Below are 23828 nucleotides of genomic sequence, written 5' to 3' on the forward strand. Positions count from 1 at the left end.
TAACAAAGTCGTGTACAAAGAGCTAGAACCCATTACAGATACTATGCGTAAGAGGAGACTGGGATTCTTTGGACATATCCTGAGGATGCAGGATTCGAGACTTCTGAAACAACTAGTACAACACAATCTCGTCTCAAAAAATACCACAACAGGATGTAAATGGATCAGAGAAGTAAGAGAGGATCTGAAAGAAATAGGCCTTACAACAGAAGACACCACAAATAAGATAAAATTTAATACAAAACTCAAGAATACAAATCTCTGCTTTACCCTTACATAAAACAAACCAACAACACGCACATTTTCAACTGAGGAAAGGGTACGAAGATCAGAGCGTCTGAAGAAGTACTGGGAGGACCACAAAGCCCGAACAATCCCTTCAAAGAGACCTGAACAACGGTCTGACTAAAGTGATCCTATGTGGTCATAAAAGAAGAAGAAATAAATAAATAAATAAATAAATAAATAAATAAATAAATAAATAAATAAATAAATAAATAAATAAATAAATAAATAAATAAATATATGATGTTTATTGAGTTTTGCTCCGTTATACTCTTGTTTTTGCTTGTGGTTAGGCGACACTTGACATTGGTATGGGAGAATAGTGATATATAAAGAGCCTAGAAACCATAAAGCAGTAAATCTGACCTAAGCCTAACTGGCTCCTGCCTGCAATTAATGGAAGCAAGGAACAAAGGTCAATACGTCGGTAGTTGTCGCAAGAGAAAATCCCTCATAAACCTGTGATTGTAAGGGTTCTGGTAACAGGTGTCAGGCCTATTGTATTATGTTAACAGATCTATCCGTTTTAATACCTTGGGTGTAATGTACTACTGTTAACTATTTAAATTATCCACGGATAACCATTTTGGGGATACGGATATCCATTCGCGGATGCGGATGAAGGAAGTGCAAGTGCGGATATTATTTTGTATATCCGTGCAGGGCTCTACCTATGACAAGTAAAAGGAACAATGACAGGAATAACCAAGGACGCCGCTATCAACAATCACATATGTGCAGACTGTGAATCCTGAAGAGGAACTGAAAAGAATTAAAATACAGAATAATTCATGAAGAGGAGTGGGTGACAGAAGTATGGTTCATACACATAGTAAACAAAATTTTATACTAACCGTATAAGTTCTTTGAGGCTTCAGTCTTCTATCAAAGGTTTCAAATGCATATGCCTTTGTACAAACAGAATGTCTAGGTTTTGCAATTTTTGTAAAAAGATGTGCACTTTTGTCCACACGATATTCACAGATGTAAATGTGCTCTTCTGTAGCTCCGACAGGCCGTCCTTTGCAGAAAGTGTTCAAATCAAGCACCCAACAGTGCCCCATGATTAGATCAAGGGGTACAACTTCATATAAGGGAACCCGCATTACTTCATTAGGAAAGAATTTCCGGGAAGGTTCATGGTATGTCTCATGAGGTCGAAGATAGTGATGACCGAAAGCAAATCTCTCACCCCTAAAACAAGAGAAAACCACATAAAATAAAATAAAACTCAACTTTCAATATAAAATAAGGTTTATAAAACAATAAGAACAGCAGAAGACTTTGGTTCAAAGTAACATAATTTCCTAATTAATCGGACTAGGGTGACCAGATCTACAATCTGAAAAATAAAAAATAAAAATAATAAAAAAAAAGGTCACTTCTCTAGAACATTTCAATGAAATGATTTTGTAAGGTCAGCAAGATGTTACATCATATTTCCAGTGAATACAGAAAAACATTAATAAACCAACATAGGTCAGTTTTGTATGTTCACTGTAACATGGTTGAACAACACAATATTGAGCCCAGAAATATGTTTTGGTGAAGACTAAAATATTTAGCCAGGACAGACCACAATATGGTAGACTAAAGCATGAGGGTGGTATATTAATAGCCTCTAAGAACAGGTTAAAGGCTAAACATAGGACAGATTTCCAAAACTAACTGCGAGATCATATGGATAGAAATAGCCGCTAGCCCTGAAAATATACTTCTCAGCTGTTTTTACAAAACCACCTTATGAATGCTTCTGTTCCACAGTGAAATAGTTCACCTGGGTGATTTCAACACCTCTATCAAATGGACATCAAACACTACAGGTACTACAAACTCTCCTTTGGGCATTTGCATTTTACCAAACTTTATAAATGGTCTCCATCTCTATCAGCATAATATGAAATCCACCAGGAAGAATGCTACTTTGGACCTAGTTCTCTCCAGCCTCCGTGACACTAGAGCAACAATTGGCTGCAATCTATTTTTGTCTGACGATGACTCCCTGGACCTGTCAACCTCCACCCCTACAGTGAGACTGGTTGAAAGGTTCCACTCTGGGGAATGCCTTCGTTCCCTACCTTGGTACCTTGGACCGCTTTGTTATTATCTGGTAACAACAACAGCCCCACAATTTGTACTTAACAATTAAAGACTCTAATAAATTCATTCTCCAGAAAAAGCAGCGCGCATGGACTCTTTAGAAAACCAAACCAAAACCTCACATCCGTATTGTGTTTCGTCACATACACTCAAATCAACATCTTAAACAAAAATACAGTAGTTATGTAGCATCACTGACAAAAAATTTCAGATGTGTCTGGTCAGGTTCCTCCTAATGCAGTAACAAAGTTGACTGAGCAGCCAGCGTCTCTATGCCGAGTGATGGGCAGAGGGAAATAACCTAACACGCTGAAGGAGTCAATAGCTATGGGTGGAGGTGCTCCTTTGTGAGGGTGGTGGTCCCTCAATTGGAGGGAATGCCACTGAAAGTCACCGTGCAGCATCTGTACTCCATGTCAGGAGCAGTTGCAAACGGTGTTTGTTCCCATGTTAGGGGCAGAATCAAGAAATCCTGGCAGCAGGCATAAAATGCCCTTGACGACAGGCGGAGCAACACGTCGGTTGAGATATTTATTGTCGTATCAACATGCAGTAGACTCTTCATTTGGATATAAATGCTAGGGTGACTCCTCTATAAGTGACGCGCACCGATTTTGCCCGAATGATGTGTTCAAGTTTAAAAACTTCATGATGTGGAAAACAGATGAGGACTACAGACACGTGGTTAACGTCGGCTAAAGAAGCTAGACCAAAAGACATCACATCACATCAGGCTAGCCACTGTCAACATTGGGACAATGACAGGCCGAAGCCGAGAATTGGCCGCCTCCTTGAAGCAGTGCAATATGGACATAGAAGCATATGATGTAGAAATAGTTTGAGTTCAAGAAACCAGATGGGCAGGTGCAAAATCAAGAGATGGCTACAAGCTAATCTACAATGGTAAGAAAAGTGCAAATGGTGAAGGTGCGATTGTAAACCAGTGGATACGCGACAGCATCTCTGAAGTAGCATGTATCAGTGACTGCCTGATGTCAATGAAGGTCAACATGCTATGCTCCACAGACTGGCTGCCTCGAAGAAGAGAAAGAATTTTTTTTTTTTAATTATCTCGAATCACACATCCAAGCATGAAGACTGAGTGCATAAATGGTGGAGACTAGTAGAACACCATGCTAACGTAAATGCAGCACTGAAATCATCAATCTCAAATTTTATAATGTCATCTATAGAAGATAGCTGGAACACACTGTCTGAATCCATCAAGACATGTGCCAAATCAACCCTACAGTCCTGTGTGAATTAATCGGAACACAGCAATAAAGAACACACTTTTCATTTTTTTCCATTTATTTACAACAACTTGAATACCTTCTAATAGCTAATATGTCCTTCTTAGTGTTTTATAAGTTTTTTCACACATTTGGCATTGATTGCACAAGCTTTGAGCATATATTTTTCAGTTCAGCATCATGAAACTACACTTTAATTAGACACTACTACTATGCATACTTTGGTGGAACAGTCAAGTTTTGCCAGTCTCCTTTTGCAAGTAGCACACTAGTTTTCTGTAGGATTTATGTCAAGAGTGTTCCCTAGCCACTCCAAAACAAGAATACTGTTCTTGCTGAATTTCTTTTTTACTTTCTTTGAAGTATGGCAAGGAGCTAGATCTTGCTGAAAACCTCTTCTGAAACCTCTTCTGCAGCTCAGGAGAAACTCTTCTTTGCAGTATTTCAATGTACTGGTCATAGTTCACCATCCCTTCAACTAGTAATAAGGGTCCCAATCCTTCATGTGTGAAACACTCCCAAAACATCTCTTACATGGGGTGTTTTATGGTCTGTTGCAAATGATGTGAAGTTGTTGCCTCATTATTTGCTCGGCGCACATATTGAACCCTCTGCCGCTGCACTTGAAAGTAACCCTCATCAGAGAAAAGAACTGTCTTCCAATGTTCCATTCTCCAGTCCCGATGACTATGTGCCCACAAAAGACGTTTCTTGCGCATTTCTCCAGTTAGACGATGTTTCTTAAAGGTTTGCAGGCTTTCCTTCCAGCTAACAGAAGTCTACGGCGAACATTAGAAACATGGAGATTTCCCCCCCAATTCACATGGCAAGTCCACAGCAGTTAGCCTAGGGTTTAATTTACTTTTCCTGAGGAGAAAGCGGTCATCAGTTGGCATCGTTTTCTTTTTCCTGCCACAGTTCCCAATTTTCTTTGGTGAAATTTAGCCCATTCGTTTTTACAGCTGAATAATTCTATTTATAGTGCCTACAGTGACAACAAATTTAGCAGCTAACTCTCTTTGTGTCATAGAAGTATTTTGAGATAATGCTATAATCACACTATGCTTCCTGCGAGTCGTATCCATTTGAAAAACTATGCATCGCTACCACAACAATCGCCACACAAATTAAACATCACTGAATAACAGTGCAAATAACATGTAAAGAGCGCAGGAACTAAGAATAAATCATGTGTAGCACACTGTCCCTAACCATTGAGAAAATAATGACAAAAATCCATTGTTCCAATTCGCACGGGACTGTCTGTGTCACTAAATCAAATCAACGCCTTACTGACAAGCAGACCTGGTGGTGGAATAATGATGTACAGCAGGCAACCAGGGAGAAAAAGGCTGCTTATAAGACATGACACCAGACACGCTGCATGGAGGATTTAGAAAAAATTAGCAAAACAAGCTGTAGCAACTGCAAAAGCAACACATTACTAAGTCATCTGCGATGAGCTGGATAAATCTGGTAGCACAAACAGAATCTACAAACTTGCTTGCAATGCAACCACACATGATCTAGGTCATGTTATCAACATCAAAGACAAAAATGAGCTCCTGCTACAAAAGGGACACTACATACTACGTAGCTGAAAGGAATAAATACATGCAACAACGAGTTCCCTCATCCACCTCTATCTACAGCTGATCTTATTCACGGACCAATGCCCACTATCACTAGGGAAGAAGTATGCAATGTCATTAACAAAATGAAGCCTGGGAAAGGCCCTGGTGCAGAGGATATCCTGGCCAAAGTATGGAATCTTCTGATGATGACACGGATTTGGGTCGAAACCGGTACCGCTTCCGCTTATAATTAAATAGGAATGTAACTCTACATTTTGTATTTATTTGTATTGAATAGGTTGAACTACCTTATTTATTATTTCAATTTAATTACTGTACTGTATACATTTTAGATGCCCTGTACTTAAACGGAAAGTACCAACTTCAGCCTGCATTATAACATAGTACAGTGACTATCCTTGTATGATTTCCCGCCATGGCACTTCTAAGGTGGTTTGGACATGTAAAGAGGACGGGGGAGGATCGTCATCATTTCCCCTTATCTAGCTCCTGCCGGGTCGAGGTATTTATAGCACTTCTCCATCTTCCTCTTCCCTTCCACGATCTTGTCCCAGTCTAAATTTAGTCTTCTTAAGCCACTCTTAACTGATTCAATCAACCTTGTTCTAGGCCTTCCTCTTGCTCTGTTGCCCTTGCACTTTGCCTCCACCACCTGTCTTGGAATGCTATTCTCCTCCATCCTCTTTACATATCCAAACCACCTTAGTTTATTCTTTCAACTCTCTCATTTGGCTTTCCTATCCCAACTTCCTTCCTAACATCTTAATTTCTCACTCTGCCTTTCCTTGTCTTTCCTATCATACTTCTTAGGAATTTCATATCACTGGCTTGAATTCTACTCTCTTGCCTGCTAGTCAAAGTCCAAGTCTCAGCTGCATAAGTCAGTATGGGTACATAGTACATTTTGTATATTATCTCTTTACTTTTCCTTGGTACTTCTTTGCTCCAAACAAGTTTTCTTACACTCTGGTAGAATGCATGACTCTGCTGTACCTTCCTGTTAATCTCCATGTCCACTTCTTACAGCTGTCCACAATTTCCAGACACTGACTTCCAATTTTCACAGTGCACTTTCCTTGCCTTTCCTCTTTTGACATCACCATAGTCTTGCTTTTCTCTGTACTGATTTTCATGCCATACTTTTCAATTTTTTCGTTCAGTACATCTAGTTGTTGTTACACTTCTTTGTTGTCCTTTCCCCAGATCACAACATCATCTGCAAATAGCAGTATCTTCAATCTCTTTATCTCCATAGGCTTCCTTTGTTTCCTTTACAGTTTTGTCCATGACCATAATAAACAAAAGAGGTGACAGCACACTATCCTATCTTAGTCTCAAGTCTTATTCCTAAACCATTCTGTCTTTCTGAGGTCAGTACTCTGCAAACACAGTTGTACGTTGCTTGCACCATTTCTAATATTTCTCTTCCAAGTCTCTTTTTAACCATGGTTTCCCAAACCTTCTCTCTGGGAACACTATCATATGACTTTTCTATATCTATGAAAGTCATGACCAGATCCTTTCCATATTTCAAGTCATGACCAGATCCTTTCCATATTTCAAGTTCTTTTCCATCAGCTGCCTCATGCTAAAGATTGGGTTCACTGTAGATCTTCTATTCCTGAAAGCCATATTGTTCCTCTTGTAACTCTCCTTTAATCTGTCTTCTCATTCTTCTTTCTAATATCCTTTCCAGTATTTTAACTACCTGTGATATAAGTGTGATTCCTCTATAGTTACCACAAACTTTCTTGTCCCCTTTCTTAAACACTTTCCCAGTCTTCTGGTACCTATTTGTGTTTCCATATACACTTCAGTAGTCAGTACAACCATTGCGTATCAACAGGTTCAGCAGCCTTTATCTTTTCCACACTGATGTCATCCATCCCTGTTGCTTTTTCCATCTTCATCTTTTGTACCACTAACTCCACCTCCCGCATTGTTATATCCTCCTCTGTTGTTGAGTCCTCACAATGTATTGCTTCTATCTCCCCTGTACAGTTGTTCACATTCAATAGCTTATCAAAATACTCCTTCCATCTTCTCTTTATATCTCCTGGGTGTGTTAACAGTTCTCCATCTTCCTCTTTCACTAGCTTTGTGGTAACTCTTTCTGTCCTCTTACTTCTTATAAGTCCATACAGCATCCTTTTACTGCCACTTACATCCGCTTCCATTTTTTGTGTAATTTCTTCCCAACTCTTCTCCTTTCATTATTATCATTATTATTATTATTATTATTATTATTATTATTATTATTATTATTGTGGAGCCTCCGTGGCTCAGGCGGCAGCACACCAGCCTCTCACCGCTGGGTTCCGCGGTTCAAATCCCAGTCACTCCATGTAAGATTTGTGCTGGACAAAGCGGAGGTGGGGCAAGTTTTCTCCGGCTACTCCAGCTTTTCCTGTCATATTTCATTCCAGCAACACTCTCCAATATCATTTCATCTGTCATTCACTAACCATTGCCCCAGATGAGTGCGACAGGCTTTGGCAGCCGGCATAATTCCTATCCTCGCCGCCAGCTGGGGGCTTCATTCATTCATTCCATTCCTGACCCACTCGAATGACTGGAAACAGGCTTTGAATTATTATTATTATTATTATTATTATTATTATTATTATTATTATTAGCAGCCAACATAGGACTACTTATTCAGGTTTATGGAGGTTTTCTTCTTTTTCTTTTTGTCAGCCCAACACTGTTTCATCCTTTCTAAACACAATTTTTCAGCATAACAAAATTCCACTATAACAAATTAATTCCTAAGGTACCCAAAATTTTGTTATACTGATATTTTACTGTAAAAAGAAGAGACAAAGTGAGAAATTACAAAGTGAGGGAAGTACTAACTGAAGACCTTTTGCAAGAAAGAACGGAGAATCCTTAATTAAGATGGTATGGGCATGTCAAATAAACACAGGACTCTTAGACAACCAGACAAGATGGAGGTGGGTTGTAAGAGCACGGGAGTTTGAAGACTGAACGATGAGATAGTTGAAGGGAATGAAAAATTGAGTTGAAAAGAGAGGTGAAGACTGGAAAATAGATGGCTGAAGGGAGTGAGAAATCAAGTTGAGAAGAGAGCAAAAGGCTGGAACCGAGTGTTGACAAAGAGCTGGTGAAACAACGGGAAAACGATGGAGAGACTTATACTCCAAACACACCTGACCAGTGACTGGAAACTGTGCTAGATGATGAACATGCAAAGCAAAATAAATATTAAAACACTTCATTATGCCATAATGTTTATACAGCCCATTTGGGGAAGGGAGAGGGTGATGCATAGGTATAAATACTACAGGATACTGCAAGGGGGGGAGAGAGAGGAGGAGGAATACCTTTCATCCAAATTCAAGATTACATTATAGTAATATTACCTGATAATGTTTCTTAACAGTTTATTATACAGTTCTCTCTGACAAAAGTGAAGAGATATAAATGGCATATACTTACTTTTCATCTTTCCAAAGTCGCTCTATTCGAAAAATATCAAAGTCAGTATACTTGAAATCCTTTATTGTTTTGTAAGTGTGTTTAGTTGGCGGTGAAGTCTTTGGTGCATTCTCTTCTATCATATCACGTAATACATACACTGTATCCCCTGCAACACAAGAGATGAAAATAGACATGCACAATCTATTTTATGGAGTAATGAAGAATCATTTTAGATACGACGACTCTAATTACATCCCAGTTTAAGAATACTGCCTTAACTAGTTATTGTTTTTCAATTGGTTTCAACACACAGTAAGTGATCCATCAATTATTTATAAGTGCAATGGTAATAACAAGTGAACTTTTGAAAATGGCAGCTGATGGTGATGATGATGATGATGATGATGATGATGATGATGATGATTGCATGGTTTTAAGAGACTTTCTCAAGAGGCGGCTTTTCATTCAGTGGGAATATCAAACCCCAATCTAAATTTTTAAGTTCATCAATAGCTAAGTTACATAATTTTGTGGGATCATAGAGTATTGGGATAAATGTTGATTTTTGGAGCTGGATAGCAGTCTGGATTAGAGAGAAAATTATTTCCATGGCTGTTCATGGCACATGAAATTTAGTTTTAGTAGTGTGAAAAAGAATTTCAAGTACAATATTTTACCTATTTTCAATAACATTTTCACATAATGTACAAGAAGTTAAAAATAAATTTAATGCATTATAATTATTAGCAGAACGATTATGACTGTTCATTATGCCTTTAATCCAGATGTATGAAAAAGATTTTTCTTTGTTGCCTAGAAAAAAGAACCAAACCTACAGACTTTTGTAACGAAATACAGTAAATGGAGAGGAATTTTATAGTAAAACTTCAACTAAGAAGTTTGTAAATAAAAAATAGAAACTTCTTACAACATAACATACACAAATACATAATTAAAAACTTGTTATGCCTTTTAGTGTTCAGTCTGCAAGCATCTATGTTACTACTAAACTCTGCCACAATCCTCTATTTGTAACTAGCACTGTAACCTCATTTAGTTCTAAACCTGTTATCTTTAAATCATTAGAAACTGAGTCTAACCAACATCAACATGTCTTGGTCTCTCTCCACTTCTCTTAACCCCCATAAGAGAGTCCATTATTCACCTAGATAACCCATCTTCTTCCTCCACTTGCCTCACATGACCCCACCATCGAAGCCCGTTTATGTGCACAGCTTCACCAATCGGGTTCATTCCCCAACTCAACCTTTATCTCCTCATTCTGAGTATCCTCTTGTCATTGTTTCCATCTGCTTGTACCAACAATCATTTGCATTACTTTCATGTCTGTTACTTCTAACTTATGAATAAGATATCCTGAGTTCACCCAGTTTTCACTCCCATAAAGCAACACTGGTCTGAAAACAGACCGGTGTAAAGATAGTTTTGTACGGGAGTAGACTTCCTTCCTTCCTACAGAATACTGTTGATCACAACTGTGAGCTCACTGGATTAGCCTTGCTGTACCTTGATTCAATCTCACTTACTATACTACTATGCTGGTAAAATGCACATCCTAAAGACTTGAAATGATCTACCTCTTCCAGCTTTGTATTCCCAACCTGACATTCAATTCTCTTAGGTTTCTTACCTACTGACATCACTTTAGTCTTGGAAAGGCTAATTTTCATATCACACTCATTGCACCTATTTTCAAGTTCCAAGATATTAGACTGCAGACTTTCAGCACAATCTGCCCATTAAGACCAAGTCATCAGCATAGGCCAAACTGCTTATTATATCTCCAGCTAACTGAATCCCTCCCTACCACTTTATAAATTTCAGTAGATGATCCATGTAAACTATGAACAACAAAGCTGAAAGATTACAGCCTTGTCTGACCCTTATAAGTACCTTGAACCAAGAACTAATTCTACCATCAATTCTCACTGCAGTCCAATTGTCATCATAAATACCTTGATTGATTTTACGAGGCATGCTTTTTAAGTAAGTAACATTTTGATATAGGAAAAAAGTAACAATTTTTTAAACAATTGCGAATTTATACCAACCACAAAGAATGTGTCATTTTAACCATGTCTTTACATGCCGTCCTGACAATGTCCAACAGAATTTCAGCATTATTTTAACAAGCACTACAGGAACATTTAATTTTATTTACGCTGCTTGATGTAGAAACATCATCTAGCAGTTCTGCGTCAACTGGTGGTTATTTACAGTGGTGTCCAGTGACTTGTATACTGCTAACACCACTAAAGTAGATTTGGTGATTGATGATCTGACTACTGAATCAACTTTACCAGTTCCCGTTTTGCAATTGAAATTGTAATGATTAGCAGTGATGGAACTAACAATTCTATGAATATTAATACAAGAAAGAGTCTGGATGATGAGCATACTCCAGATGCTAAGAATTTAGAGCCTAATTTATATTTTCAGATTTTACACATAATTCATCCCAGATTTTAATGTTAATTACGTGATTCTATATAAGTTTTCATGTCAACTGTGTGTTTATACATTTGTTTAGTTATTAGATCTATTACATTAAGGCTGAAGTTGGCCAGCCAAGGCCGAAACTAGTCCCTAGTTTATTAATATAATTCAATAATATTACATATTATAGTACTGAAAAAGGTGGACCATTATAACTTTAATTTAATAATTATTATTGTGACTTCAAGAGCACTTAAAAAGAATGGGGACATTTTTATGAATATACAGAAACAAAAATTATATTTTTTTTGCTGAGTTGTTTGCATTTTATAGTTTGTTAAAGAAAATAACATGAATCAATTTCCAGGATATGCACAGGTTATTGCAGTCTCGAAATTCGTAGCGGACAGGCTTAAATATAGCCTCTTAGTTTCTTTCAAAGAAACAGTTCTATCAGAAAACATGTTCTAATATTTATCGATGTTTTTCCAAGGCTGATGACTAGCAACAACTTGATATGATCTCTAAACAGCTCATAATAAAAATATGAGAGACAAACACACATGGCACTAAGAATGTACCTTTTGTAGCCTATAACTTCCTATTTTATGGGCTCGACTAAAGGTATGTCTTCTTCACTCTCGTCACGATCAGTTTTGATCATCTTCAGTATCACTATCACTGTCGCCTTCTAAGTTAATTATAATTGATTCCAAAATTTCAAGTTGACCTATTTCCTTCGCAAAATCATCTTCCTGCAATTTCTTTGGGCGTTTTATGCAAGAAATCCCGTTCTCCCTAGTTACGATATAAATTTAATTGTTTGCAAAGTCTGAAAATCTGAAAGTAGTGTTTATCTTAGCGAATTCTCCTTTTATTTGTGTCCGGATAACTTCTATGTGCTTTTGAGGCAAGACGAACAATTCTGAGGGAACCCTGTGTTTTTGCCATTTCAGCTTCTCTGTATACACGTGATACAATTGACACGCTTACCAAATACGCTTCAGCAATTATGTCTTAGCACCGCAGCTGTCTGTGGTTTTCTTTAAGGGCGTATTTTTGGAAGAAACAATAAATTATATACACCATCTTCTGAACTGGATCTATCAATTCCAATAGTATTGGGCTTGCTGAGCGACATACTTGTTTTCAGTGTTGTAAACTGACATAAAATGTTCAATTCAATTTGATTTAACACGACAGTTCACAAGCTAGACAGAAGGTGGACTAATATCCTTTACACATATCATGCCTTGGTCATCTGGACTACAGGCATCTGTTTGTAGTACCGTATCGATATTGCATCTGTGTCAGCATCCTACTCCTCACTTACGACAGATAATATCCCCTTTAAAGTAATGAAATCAGCTGTCAGTGGTTGAATTTAAGATCCTAAGACACTAGTGCTAATGTATATAAAGTTAATATAATGGCAGAATATAAAGTCCATAACAATGCAATATATTATTGCAGCGTCTTATTATATCACCTGTCCACCATCTTATTATATGACCTCTCTCATCCCTGCAAGTTCTTCAATAGCAGCACGTACTTGTCAATTCATTTAGGGAATCAGGACATCATGGTCATCAGTCCTGTGTGTGTATGTGTAACTTCCGCTGATTTACATAACGGGGTGTCTATGCCACGTGGGTAATCCCAATTAATTAGTGTTAAAATAGGAAAGGAAATAGTCGTGGAGCTAAGAAAAATTACGTCGCAGTATTTGCCTGGAGTTGAAACCAAAAAATGGGAGGAAGAAATTGCAGTCATCTCATCTGTGTTCATTTCCTACTTTGTTGCTGGATGAATGTATGGCAATAACCTGTGCATAATCTTTAACGATCTATAAAACGTGAACCACTCAGCATAAAAATATTATTTTTGTTTCTTCTTCTTCTTTTATGACCACATAGGATCACTTTAGTCAGTCCGCCGTTCAGGTCTCTTTGAAGGGATTGTTCAGGCTTTGCGGTCCTCCCAGTACTTCTTCAGACGCTCCGATCTTCGTGCCCTTTCCTCAGTTGAAAACGTGCGTGTTGTTGGTTTGTTTTGTGTAAGGGTAAAGCGGAGGTTTGTATTCTTGAGTTTTGTATTCAATTTTATCTTATTTTTGGTGTCTTCTGTTGTAAGGCCCATTTCCTTCAGATCCTCTCTTACTTCTCTGATCCATTTACATCCTGTTGTGGTATTTTTTGAGACGAGATTGTGTCGTACTAGTTGTTTCAGAAGTCTCGAGTCCTGCATCCTCATGATATGTCCAAAGAATCCCAGTCTCCTCTTACGCATAGTATCTGTAATGGGTTCTAGCTCTTTGTACACGACTTTGTTAGTTATTAACCGCCACTGTCCATCTTTCTGATATTTTTTGTTGATACAGATTCTTCCAATCCTCCTTTCAATTTTCTGAAGTCTTTGATTGTTTATTCAGGTAAAAGAGTGTTTCTGCTGCATATGTAGCTTCCGGTTTTATAACTGTGTTGTAGTGTTTTATTTTTGTATTTATTGATAGACATTTCTTTTTGTAGATATCCCATGTTAATTTTTGTGCTTTAGCTAATCTATTTGTTCTTACTTGGATTGAGATTTTTTCATTTAAGTTATGTGTTATTACTTCTCCAAGATATTTAAACTGAGTTACTATTTTGATTTTATTACCATTTATGGTGACTTCTTTTAGCTGTGTTGGTTTTTGGGGCATAATTTCTGTTTTTTCAAATATTTTGAGGCCAATTTTATTTGCAATGTTTTGAAGTTCTGATATCTGGGTTTTTGCTTCTTTTATGTCCACTGCTAGTAATGCTAAATCATCAGCAAAACCCAGGCAATTTGTTTTGATTTTTCGGCCAATCTTTATTTTGGGGGGACATTTTCTAAACCATTCCCTCATTACCATTTCTAGAGCACAGTTAAATAATAGTGGTGAGAGCCCATCTCCCTGCCGTAGTCCAGTTTTAATTTCAAATGTCTCTGATGTTTCACCCCTAAACTTCACTTTTGACTTGGTATTGGTGAGAGTCAATTTTATCATGTTTATTAATTTGGGGTGTAGTCCAAGGTGTCTTAAAATTTTAAACAGAGATTCTCTATGGATGCAATCATAAGCTTTCTTGAAATCTACAAATGTTATCACCATATCTCTGTTTCTTCTCCTGTTATAGTCCATTATCAACTTAAGACTCATGATCTGATCAGGACAGCTCCTCCAGGGTCTGAAACCACCTTGATATTCTCCTAGTTCTTTCTCAAGTTGTAAACTTATCCTATTAAGGATGATTATTGAAAATATTTTGTATGTTATGTCTAGGAGAGAGATTCCCCTGTAGTTATTAGGGTCGGTTTTGTCCCCTTTTTTGTGCAGAGGATGAATGAGGGCTGTTGTCCAGTGTTCTGGTAGTTCTTCTTTAATCCAGATAGAGACAAGTTGTTGATGGAGGGCAACTTTTGCTGAGGTTCCTGCATATTTCCAGATTTCCGCAAAGGTCTGATCTTCTCCTGGCGCTTTGTAGTTTTTTAATTTATTCAGAGCTTGGTAGACTTCTTTTATTGTGGGGGGATTGATGTTTTCTGGTGATGTTTTTATCAGGGTGTTGGTGTCCAAATGAAGGAGTTCTGTAGGTTCCTCACAATTTAAAAGCTTGTTGAAATGTTTAGCCAGAATTTCTGCATTGTCTTTATTGTTATGGGCCAGCTTACCATCATCATCCTTCATCAGTAGGGTTGGGGGTTCATATTTTTGGAGCTGCTTTCTGAAGGTTTTGTAGTAGTCCCTTGATTTAGTTTTACTGAACTGTTCTTCAATTAACTGCAGGGTGTCCTTATGATGTTGTCTTTTTATTCTTCTTAAGACTTGGGTAGTTTCTTTTCTCTGTTTTACTAGCTTTTGATAGGATATTTCTGTCTTTTGGGACTGATGTAATAGCCATGCCTGATGTCTTTTCTCCACTGTTTCATCACATTCACTGTTCCACCATTGGTGTTTTTTACGTGGTTTAATTGGAGCTAGGTCTTCTGCAATTTGTTTAAGGTTGTGTACTCATTGGTGTTTTTTACGTGGTTTAATTGGAGCTAGGTCTTCTGCAATTTGTTTAAGGTTGTGTACTAAGTCTTCAAGTTTGTCTGTGATTTTTATTTTTTCAGTTGCTTTCTGGTAATTTTTGTTGTTGATTAGCTGGGTAGGATCTATTTTTCTTTTAGTTTTAAGGGCTTGCTTTTGTTGTCTCCTCTGGGGAGTGAGTTTAATTTTAATTTTAACTACGTAGTGATCTGAACCTGTGTCTATTCCTCGGAGGACTTTGACGTCATAGATCTCTTTGTGGTGTTATTTGTCCACGCAGACGTGATCCAGTTGCCATTCTCCTTTAGTGTAGTGAGGGTGTATCCATGTTTTGAGTTTTTTAGGTTTCCTCTTAAAACATGTAGATTTTGAGATTAAATTATGATTTCTACACAGGTCAGCTAGTCTCTCCATTTTTATTTGTTTTCTTGTGTGCTGGCCATTTTCCGATGATGTCACGGTATTTTCTTTCTCTGCCTAGTTGAGCGTTGAAGTCGCCTATTAATAATTTTATATGGTGTTTGGGGATGTTATCTATGGTCTGGTCCAATAGGTCCCAAAATTCTCCTGTTTCCTCCTGGTCTTTTGAGGAGTTGTTTTTATCATTAGTGGGAGCATGGGCATTTATTATAGTATAGATTTTATTAGATGCCTTTAAGGTGAGCGTTGAGAGTCGTGGAGACTGTGATCTGAATTCTTGAACTGAGTTTATTATTTTAAGGCTGACCAAAAATCCTGCTCCAAATTGTGGGACATTCTTCATCACTCTCTTCCCGGGTATACCTTTATAAAGTCTGTACCCTTGAGATTCCAAGGCATCCTGGTCAGTGTTTCTAATTTCCTGTAATCCCATGATAAGAATTTTGTGTTGGTCCATTATGTCGGTGATCACTTTTAGTTTACCGGTTTGCATGAGTGAGTTTATGTTGTGTGTAGAGAAGTATGTTATCTGCTTTGGTTTGATTCTTGATTTTGTCTCATTCGTGTATGTAGTACTGGGGTATTTCCGTGCCTCCGACTTCACGGTATCTTTCAGGTGGCAGCCCACCGTATCCGAATGCTGCCTTCTCTGAACTCTTGGTTCAGCCGGTGGAGTATTCCTTAAAAGACCTTCCATGGTTGACTGTCAAGGTGTCACCTGTGTGGGACTAGGTCCCGAATTACAACTCTGGATGTGATCCAGTGAGGTGATAATGAGGCCGCTCCTCTGGAGTACAGACGCCTTGTGCAGCCGCCCCTAACCTGGAGAACAGACGCTGCATAATGGATTCCAGTGGCATTTCCTCCACTGTGGGGACCATCACCCCACCCAAAGGGGCTCATTCGCCCGAAGCCGTTGGCCCCCTTAGGGAGTCAGGTTATTTCCCGCCGCCCAACACTCGGCGTTGGCAATTTTACAGCTGGCTGCCAGACCAGCAAACCCTCCTCCTTTCTTATTCCGGACTTTTGTTTCTATATATCAATAAAAATTCATGGAAACCAATCTCAAGCAACAGCTCAATTCAAGTTGACGGAGGGATCTCGCCTGCAGACTGATGGTGGGATATGTGATGAAGTGCGAAGTAGGATAAAGGCAGCATGGATAAGATGGAGGGAAGTCACAGGCATACCCTGCGACAGAAGGATGCCACTACATCTGAAGTCCAAAATATACTGCATGACAGTATGTCCTGTTGCTTTATACAGTGTTAAATGTTGACCAGCTGACAAAGCTAAAGAACACCTGTTACACACTTTTCCGTTGGTTGATGGGCATCACACAACTACATCATAGGTAATAGATTTCATATTATTCCGTATTGAATAACAATATAATAAAAAAACAAAAGCTAACAGTTTCCACCTATTCAACACATCATGTCAAAAACGACACCGTCCGCCAGGAAATGGGAATTGCACCCATTAATGAGAAGATACGGGGGAAAAGTCTACAATTGTATGGTTACGTCCTGCATCCTGCAACTGGAACAGTAGCCAATTTTGCCCACACCTTTGAATTAATGGGCAACGACCATGTGGATGTCCAAAACAGCGCAGGCATGACACAGTGAATGCTGATGTGAAGACTCTGAATTTAAGACAACGTGATGCCCAAGACTGTGCAAAATGGCAAGCCAAGATAAGAACAGTGGACTATGCACCAGCAGAAAAACACTAGGAAGGAGAAGAAGAATCATCAATTAATATATGCCCCCAATCCATCTCAACAGTACTCAACGTCCCAAAAATGAAACACTTCTCCGAGCACTCGTGGCATTTGATTTTAGTTTTATAAGTGGTGAGACAGTCTGTCATATGAGGCAATGTAGCTCTCTTGCTAGATGCTGCTACTGGCCTTGGATTTTTCCCCAAGTGATTGATCATACAAACTCTAACTGATAAAAAATTCTGGACAGGCTGACATGCCTCAAATATTAAGAGGTTTGAGTTCTACTGTAGGCGCTAGGTCAAGACAATACGGAGGATGATCAAATTGTTCCCAACCAAATGAAGTAATGAGGTCTCCGGTTCAATTAGGCATGTGAGGTCGCACATTAACCTTTCAAGTGGTACATTTCTTTTGAGTAGCTACTAACACAGTGGCACATTTTCCATAAGGTACTGGGAAGTAACATATAGTGAGATACTCTTGTGTAGTATAGTATTTTTATCAGGTTCAAAAAGTACAGAATATGAATTAAGCTGTGAAAAATGATCATAGTACGAAGGGCAATGCGTCTGGCTCGCTGAGGAAAGCAACGGGAACTTGCGATGAGATACTTTTAATTGGTCTGGTATTTTCATCAGGTTTAAAAAAATGAAGTCTCACTATCATGCTATTAAAATGATTAAAGTGCCAAGGGCAAGGGAAGAGAATCTGTCTCAGTGAGGAAAGCAACAGGAAACAACCGTCGATCAATATGGTTCATTTTTCAGAGAGTCATCAAACTGAGTGTCTTTTCCTATATACACCCAGAAATTCCACATGTAATCAGACATAGATCCACAAAGTTCAAATGATTTGATACCGAATCTTGAGCGCTTGGACGGTATGAAAACTTTCCACGAAACGTTCCTTCCACAACATAAGAGACTCATCTACAGACACAACGCTTTCGGGGTGTGTACACACTTCGGAATTTGTTATTCAAATGGTCCAGAATAGTGGTCCAATTTGCAGAGTCTCTTAGGACCACATGCGGCTTTATCGTATGCTTCGTTAGGACCTTTATGTTTTCTTATATATATAAATGATATGAGTAAAGGAGTGGAATCGGAGGTAAGGCTTTTTGCGGATGATGTTATTCTCTATAGAGTGATAAATAAGTTACAAGACTGTGAGCAACTGCAACGTGACCTCGAAAATGTTGTGAGATGGACAGCAGGCAATGGTATGTTGATAAACGGGGTTAAAAGTCAGGTTGTGAGTTTTACTAGTAGGAAAAGTCCTCTCAGTTTTAATTACTGCGTTGATGGGGTGAAAGTTCCTTTTGGGGATCATTGTAAGTATCTAGGTGTTAATATAAGGAAAGATCTTCATTGGGGTAATCACATAAATGGGATTGTAAATAAAGGGTACCGATCTCTGCACATGGTTATGAGAGTGTTTAGGGGTTGTAGTAAGGATGTAAAGGAGAGGGCATATAAGTCTCTGGTAAGACCCCAACTAGAGTATGGTTCCAGTGTATGGGACCCTCACCAGGATTACCTGATTCAAGAACTGGAAAAAATCCAAAGAAAAGCAGCTCGATTTGTTCTGGGCGATTTCCGACAAATGAGTAGCGTTACAAAAATGTTGCAATGTTTAGGTTGGGAAGAATTGAGAGAAAGAAGAAGAGCTGCTCGATTAAGTGGTATGTTCCGGGCTGTCAGCGGAGAGATGGCGTGGAAGGACATTAGTAGACGAATAAGTTTGAATGGCGTTTATAAAAGTAGGAAAGATCACAATATGAAGATAAAGTTGGAATTCAAGAGGACAAACTGGGGCAAATATTCATTTATAGGAAGGGGAGTTAGGGAGTGGAATAACTTACCAAGAGAGATGTTCAATAAATTTCCAATTTCTTTGAAATCATTTAGGAAAAGGCTAGGAAAACAACAAATAGGGAATCTGCCACCTGGGCGACTGCCCTAAATGCAGATCAGTATTGATTGATTGATTGATTGATTGAGTGTGAACAAAGTGTAAGAATTTGAAATGAAATCTTCTTTCAGAGAACAGCTCCAAAATTATTGGGGTCTCTAATATCCGTCTACAAGAAAAATAGCTCTTGTTGTCAGGTAACTGATGAATGCCAAGCAAGAGAAAGAATGCAAGTAAAGTCATAATTTCATCTTTATTCATGTCATTCCACTGATTCACTCTCGAATATAGTTTCAAGGTCGGTGTGCTTTCTAAAAACTGTTGAGCATATTAGTTTTGCTAATTCAGGAATGATAAACAACTGAAAATATTCTAGCAGATTATTTACATCTTCAATTTGTACATTTAGTCCAGTTTGCGCCGTAAATGTAAATCTTGGCCGTTCAGATCCTACCTTTCTCTGTACACCGAGCTGAATAACACCGCTAGTGCTACCGTCATGTTCACTTGAGTCACTTTCACCATTGCACTCGCTATCTCCTGACATTTCAACATTAGCCTCACTATCAGATGACACATCCCTCTCCGAACTGTCACAGTGTAATAAATCAAACAGTTTTTCTCGCAGATGTTTCCAAAAGGAAGAACAACACGGGTTCAGGAAAGGTCGAAGTACTGCGGATCTTATCTTTGCAGTAAAGATGCTGACAGAAAAGTAGTGGGAATACGGAAGAAATCTTGTGATTGCATTTGTGGACATTGAAAACGCATATGATAGAGTTCCTCAAAACAAGATATGGGAATGTCTGGAAAACCTAAAGGTGCCAAAGTACTTAACTGACAAAGTCAAGATGCTATACCAGAAGTGCTACAGCTGTGTCCAGATAGGCAACGGGCGATCAAAATGGGTTGAAACAAAGAGAGGTGTCCAACAAGGAAGTGCTCTGTCACCACTCCTGTTTGTAATAGTAATGGACAAGGTCATCAAATCTATCAAGAAAATGGACAGTGAACCAAACGCCCTAGTATTTGCTGATGATGTGCTTTTATGGGGAGAGGCAGAAGCTCAAGTTCAAAAGAAACTTAATGAATGGAACAACACATTAAAAAATTTTGGACTGAAAGTGAGCAAAACAAAGACAGTGGAAATGACCATCAACAGGGAAGGAACAAGCTGAAATATATTTCTGGAAGGAGCAGAAATCAAATCAGCTTTCCACTTCAAGTACCTCGGAAGCACAAACTCGAAAGACAACACTGTTAGGCAGGATATACTCAGCAGGGCACAGAAAGCATCGAACTTCTACAGTCAAGACAGAAATCTTCTCTGGGACTGTAAAATACCACAAAAAGCGAAAACAATTGTGTACCACACTTACTTCATACCAATCCTCACGTACGGTTTAGACTCATGTACCCTACTAAACAAAGACTTCAGTAGAATCCAAGCAACTGAAATGAGATTCATTAGAACCATGAACCAAACTACCAGAAAGGACAAGATCAGAAATGAAGTGAATAGGAAAGTAGCTGGTATTGAGGTTCCTATTACCAGTGTCGTAAAGAAACACAGACTTCAGTGGTATGGGCACATAATGAGAATGAACAGGAAAGACCTACCAGAAAATATTTTGACCTTAAACTCGTAGGAAGAAGACCACAGGGAAGACCAAGTAAACGTTGGATAGAGACTGTAAGATCAGATGTGGAGGAGAGAGGATACAAATGGGAGGATGTATTGGAACAGAAGATCTATGAAGACAGAAGGAGATGGCGAGCGCTATTACACCACACCCAGGAAACTGGGGTTGGAAAATGACATGATAGTTTATATAGCTTTGAAAGGGATGTTCACAACTTGATTAAGTGACCTTTCCATCAGATGAAATGATCTTTGTTTTAATTCAGTGTGAAGTGAATGCCTGAAAAAGAAAAAAATATTTGAAGTGAAATTCGAGAAAAAAAGGGGAACTAATATTATTTAAATCACTATAACAATGACTTATTGTTGAACAGTATCCTCGTAATTCAATACCTTATGATTAATGTGAATTTAAAAAACTTAAATTTCACATTCGTCACAACTATACATGTTGTGATCCTAATTGGATCATCTTTAGTAGATTGCTAAAATTGACATTATATATTGTAGTTAAACACATTTAAAACTGAAGAGAGAATAATGTTATGAATGTTAAAATGTTCTTATAAGGTTGTGGTTTAAAATCTTCCATGTGCACTATTGTCCACTTGTCATGATGTCCTCTTGATGTTATCACTAGTAGCAAGTCTACTAATTGGACTATATCTGATTAATGATTGATATTATGTCATTTTGTTTGCTACCAATAAGGATTATCATAATTGCATAAGTCTCGGTGGTATGATTGCCTGTAACTGGGAAGTTATAGTAAATTGAATGCCAAAGAAACTCGAAAATGTAGCATCATGTGTTTATAAGTAAAAACGTTTTGACAAACCTTTGCCCGGTTGAACGATATGTTTACATACGTGGTTTTGTTCACACTAACCTGGTTTATCATGTGCTGTAGGCTCAAGATATTGAGGTGGAATGGCAGGAGGGGAGAGGGGACTGAACTTAACGAGATTGGTCAAGGAACTGTAGGCGGAGCATGTGAAGTTATCATTGGTTGGGGGTGGGACCTTTTATTATCAGATGTGAATCTACAAAGTAGGGGAATAAAAGTTTCAAATACCGAGCTCGATAGCTGCAGTCGCTTAAGTGTGGCCAGTATCCAGTATTCGGGAGATAGTAGGTTCGAACCCCACTGTCGGCAGCCCTGAAAATGGTTTTCCATTTTTACAACAGGCAAATGCTGGGGCTGTACCTTAATTAAGGCCTCGGCTGCTTCCTTCCCACTCTTAGCTCTTCCCTGTCCCATTGTCGCCATAAGACCCATCTATGTCGGTATGACGTAAAGCAACTAGCAAAAAAAAAGTTTCAAATAAAGAATCCAATTTTTCATTAATTTCATTTAAATTGTATTCAAGGTTAATATATTGATCTATGTGAATATGTATGTTCTCTAAGATACTGAGTAACGGCCTTTTTGTGCCAAACTATAACCTTTAAGTCTTGTTCGATTGATGTGTAATCATGGTTGGGTTCCTTTATATGCACACTTATGGCTGAGAAACAGTTATATCAATTAGCATTTAAGTGTTCTCTGTATCTTTTTTTTTTAATTCACATTAACCATAAGGTACTGAATAAGGAGGATACTGTTCAAAAATAAATCATTGTTATAGTGATTTAAAGAATATTGGTTTAGCTGTCAATACGGAAACATGAAACTTGATTTTGTGAAAAAAAGGGAATCTAAAAGATCGAGAATAACATACAGCTATATGAGACTCACCCCCATACTCCTTGTAATTTATGTGCATTCAGCACAGACACCAGCACTAAACTGACTGCCAACAGAGAGCGGAGGCATAGCTTATGATGGCGGGGGTTGAAGGAGTTATGTGTGAGGAGGGGCAGGTTGGGGTCAGGTAGGTGGGGATGAGTAGATTGGTGGACTTGACATAGTGTCATTTTTATGGTTATACTTTTAGTATATGGGAATACAGTAGAACCTCGATGCATCATTCCCGGAACTGTCGTTTATTTAGTCCCGAAAATATTACATACAAACTAATATTAAATTTCCCCACATCTACCCTTCCTGGAACTATCAGTTTTTCGCATCAAAAACATTACTAGTTCTCAGCCAAAACTTTTCCACATCGATCGTTTATGAAAAAATAAACGCAAATGTCACAAGATATTCGAATCATTCCGTATTGACGGTTTTCACTTTACAAAGGTGAAAAATGAGAGTATCCTCCTAATTCAATACATCGTATATTCCATCATTAGACGGAGTAAACAAATTCAAACATGTTTCGGCTCGTTTGAGCCATCTTCAGTGAAAAATTGGGGGGCGGTTGAAATAATTTACATAATACATATAAGTTAAAAAATGCCAAAAAATATAATGAAGGAGCAAATGAAAAAACAAACAAAAGAGAGCCTAGATGGAAACAAAATTAGCACAAATATACAATATTTACATCGATATACGGAGCAAAAAACAACTCACTGCGACAAAATTCAGTGATTTAAATCTAAGAATTTTTGTATAGAAAAGGTGGACCCTTTTAAGTTTTCCTATCTTCCAAAATTCAGTGAAACAGGAGTTAATTTAAAATAATAATTGAAACTAAAAACTGTGTTAACCTAAGAAACAAAGGAATGAAAAACAAATGATACAGATGGAAATGAACAAAAGTAGCACATGGTGAGGTTGTGGACCTCATAGTTTACAAAATATTGGTTTTGTAACAATAACAAAACAGGATGAAATCACTGTCGAAAATCATCCTTGTAGAAACCCATCACATCAAATTGGTTAGGAGGGGAGCGGGAGCAAATATTTTTGAGAAACCAAGCCTGATATAACATTCAGGCGAAGAGCCTGTGACAAGGAAAAACAAGGAAAAACACCCAGACATACATAAGAAAGCAGCTTACAATAGCATGGTCCTCAGAGCATTAACTGTCCCTTTATCTC

General features: G+C 38.1%; 1 protein-coding gene across 1 annotated transcript in view; it reads right to left on the reverse strand.

The window, feature by feature from the left end:
- Window positions 1–23828, reverse strand: part of ash1 (histone-lysine N-methyltransferase ash1) — a 272719-nt gene that overhangs the window by 46834 nt on the left and 202057 nt on the right. The window contains exons 12-13 of the mRNA XM_067137046.2: window positions 8693–8840; window positions 1140–1479 (exon numbers count right to left, since the gene is read on the reverse strand). Coding sequence (XP_066993147.2) covers window positions 1140–1479; window positions 8693–8840 — 488 coding nt within the window. The remainder of the gene's footprint in view (window positions 1–1139; window positions 1480–8692; window positions 8841–23828) is intronic.

This window comes from Anabrus simplex, chromosome 1, assembly GCF_040414725.1.
Source record: "Anabrus simplex isolate iqAnaSimp1 chromosome 1, ASM4041472v1, whole genome shotgun sequence".
Lineage (NCBI taxonomy): Eukaryota > Metazoa > Arthropoda > Insecta > Orthoptera > Tettigoniidae > Anabrus > Anabrus simplex.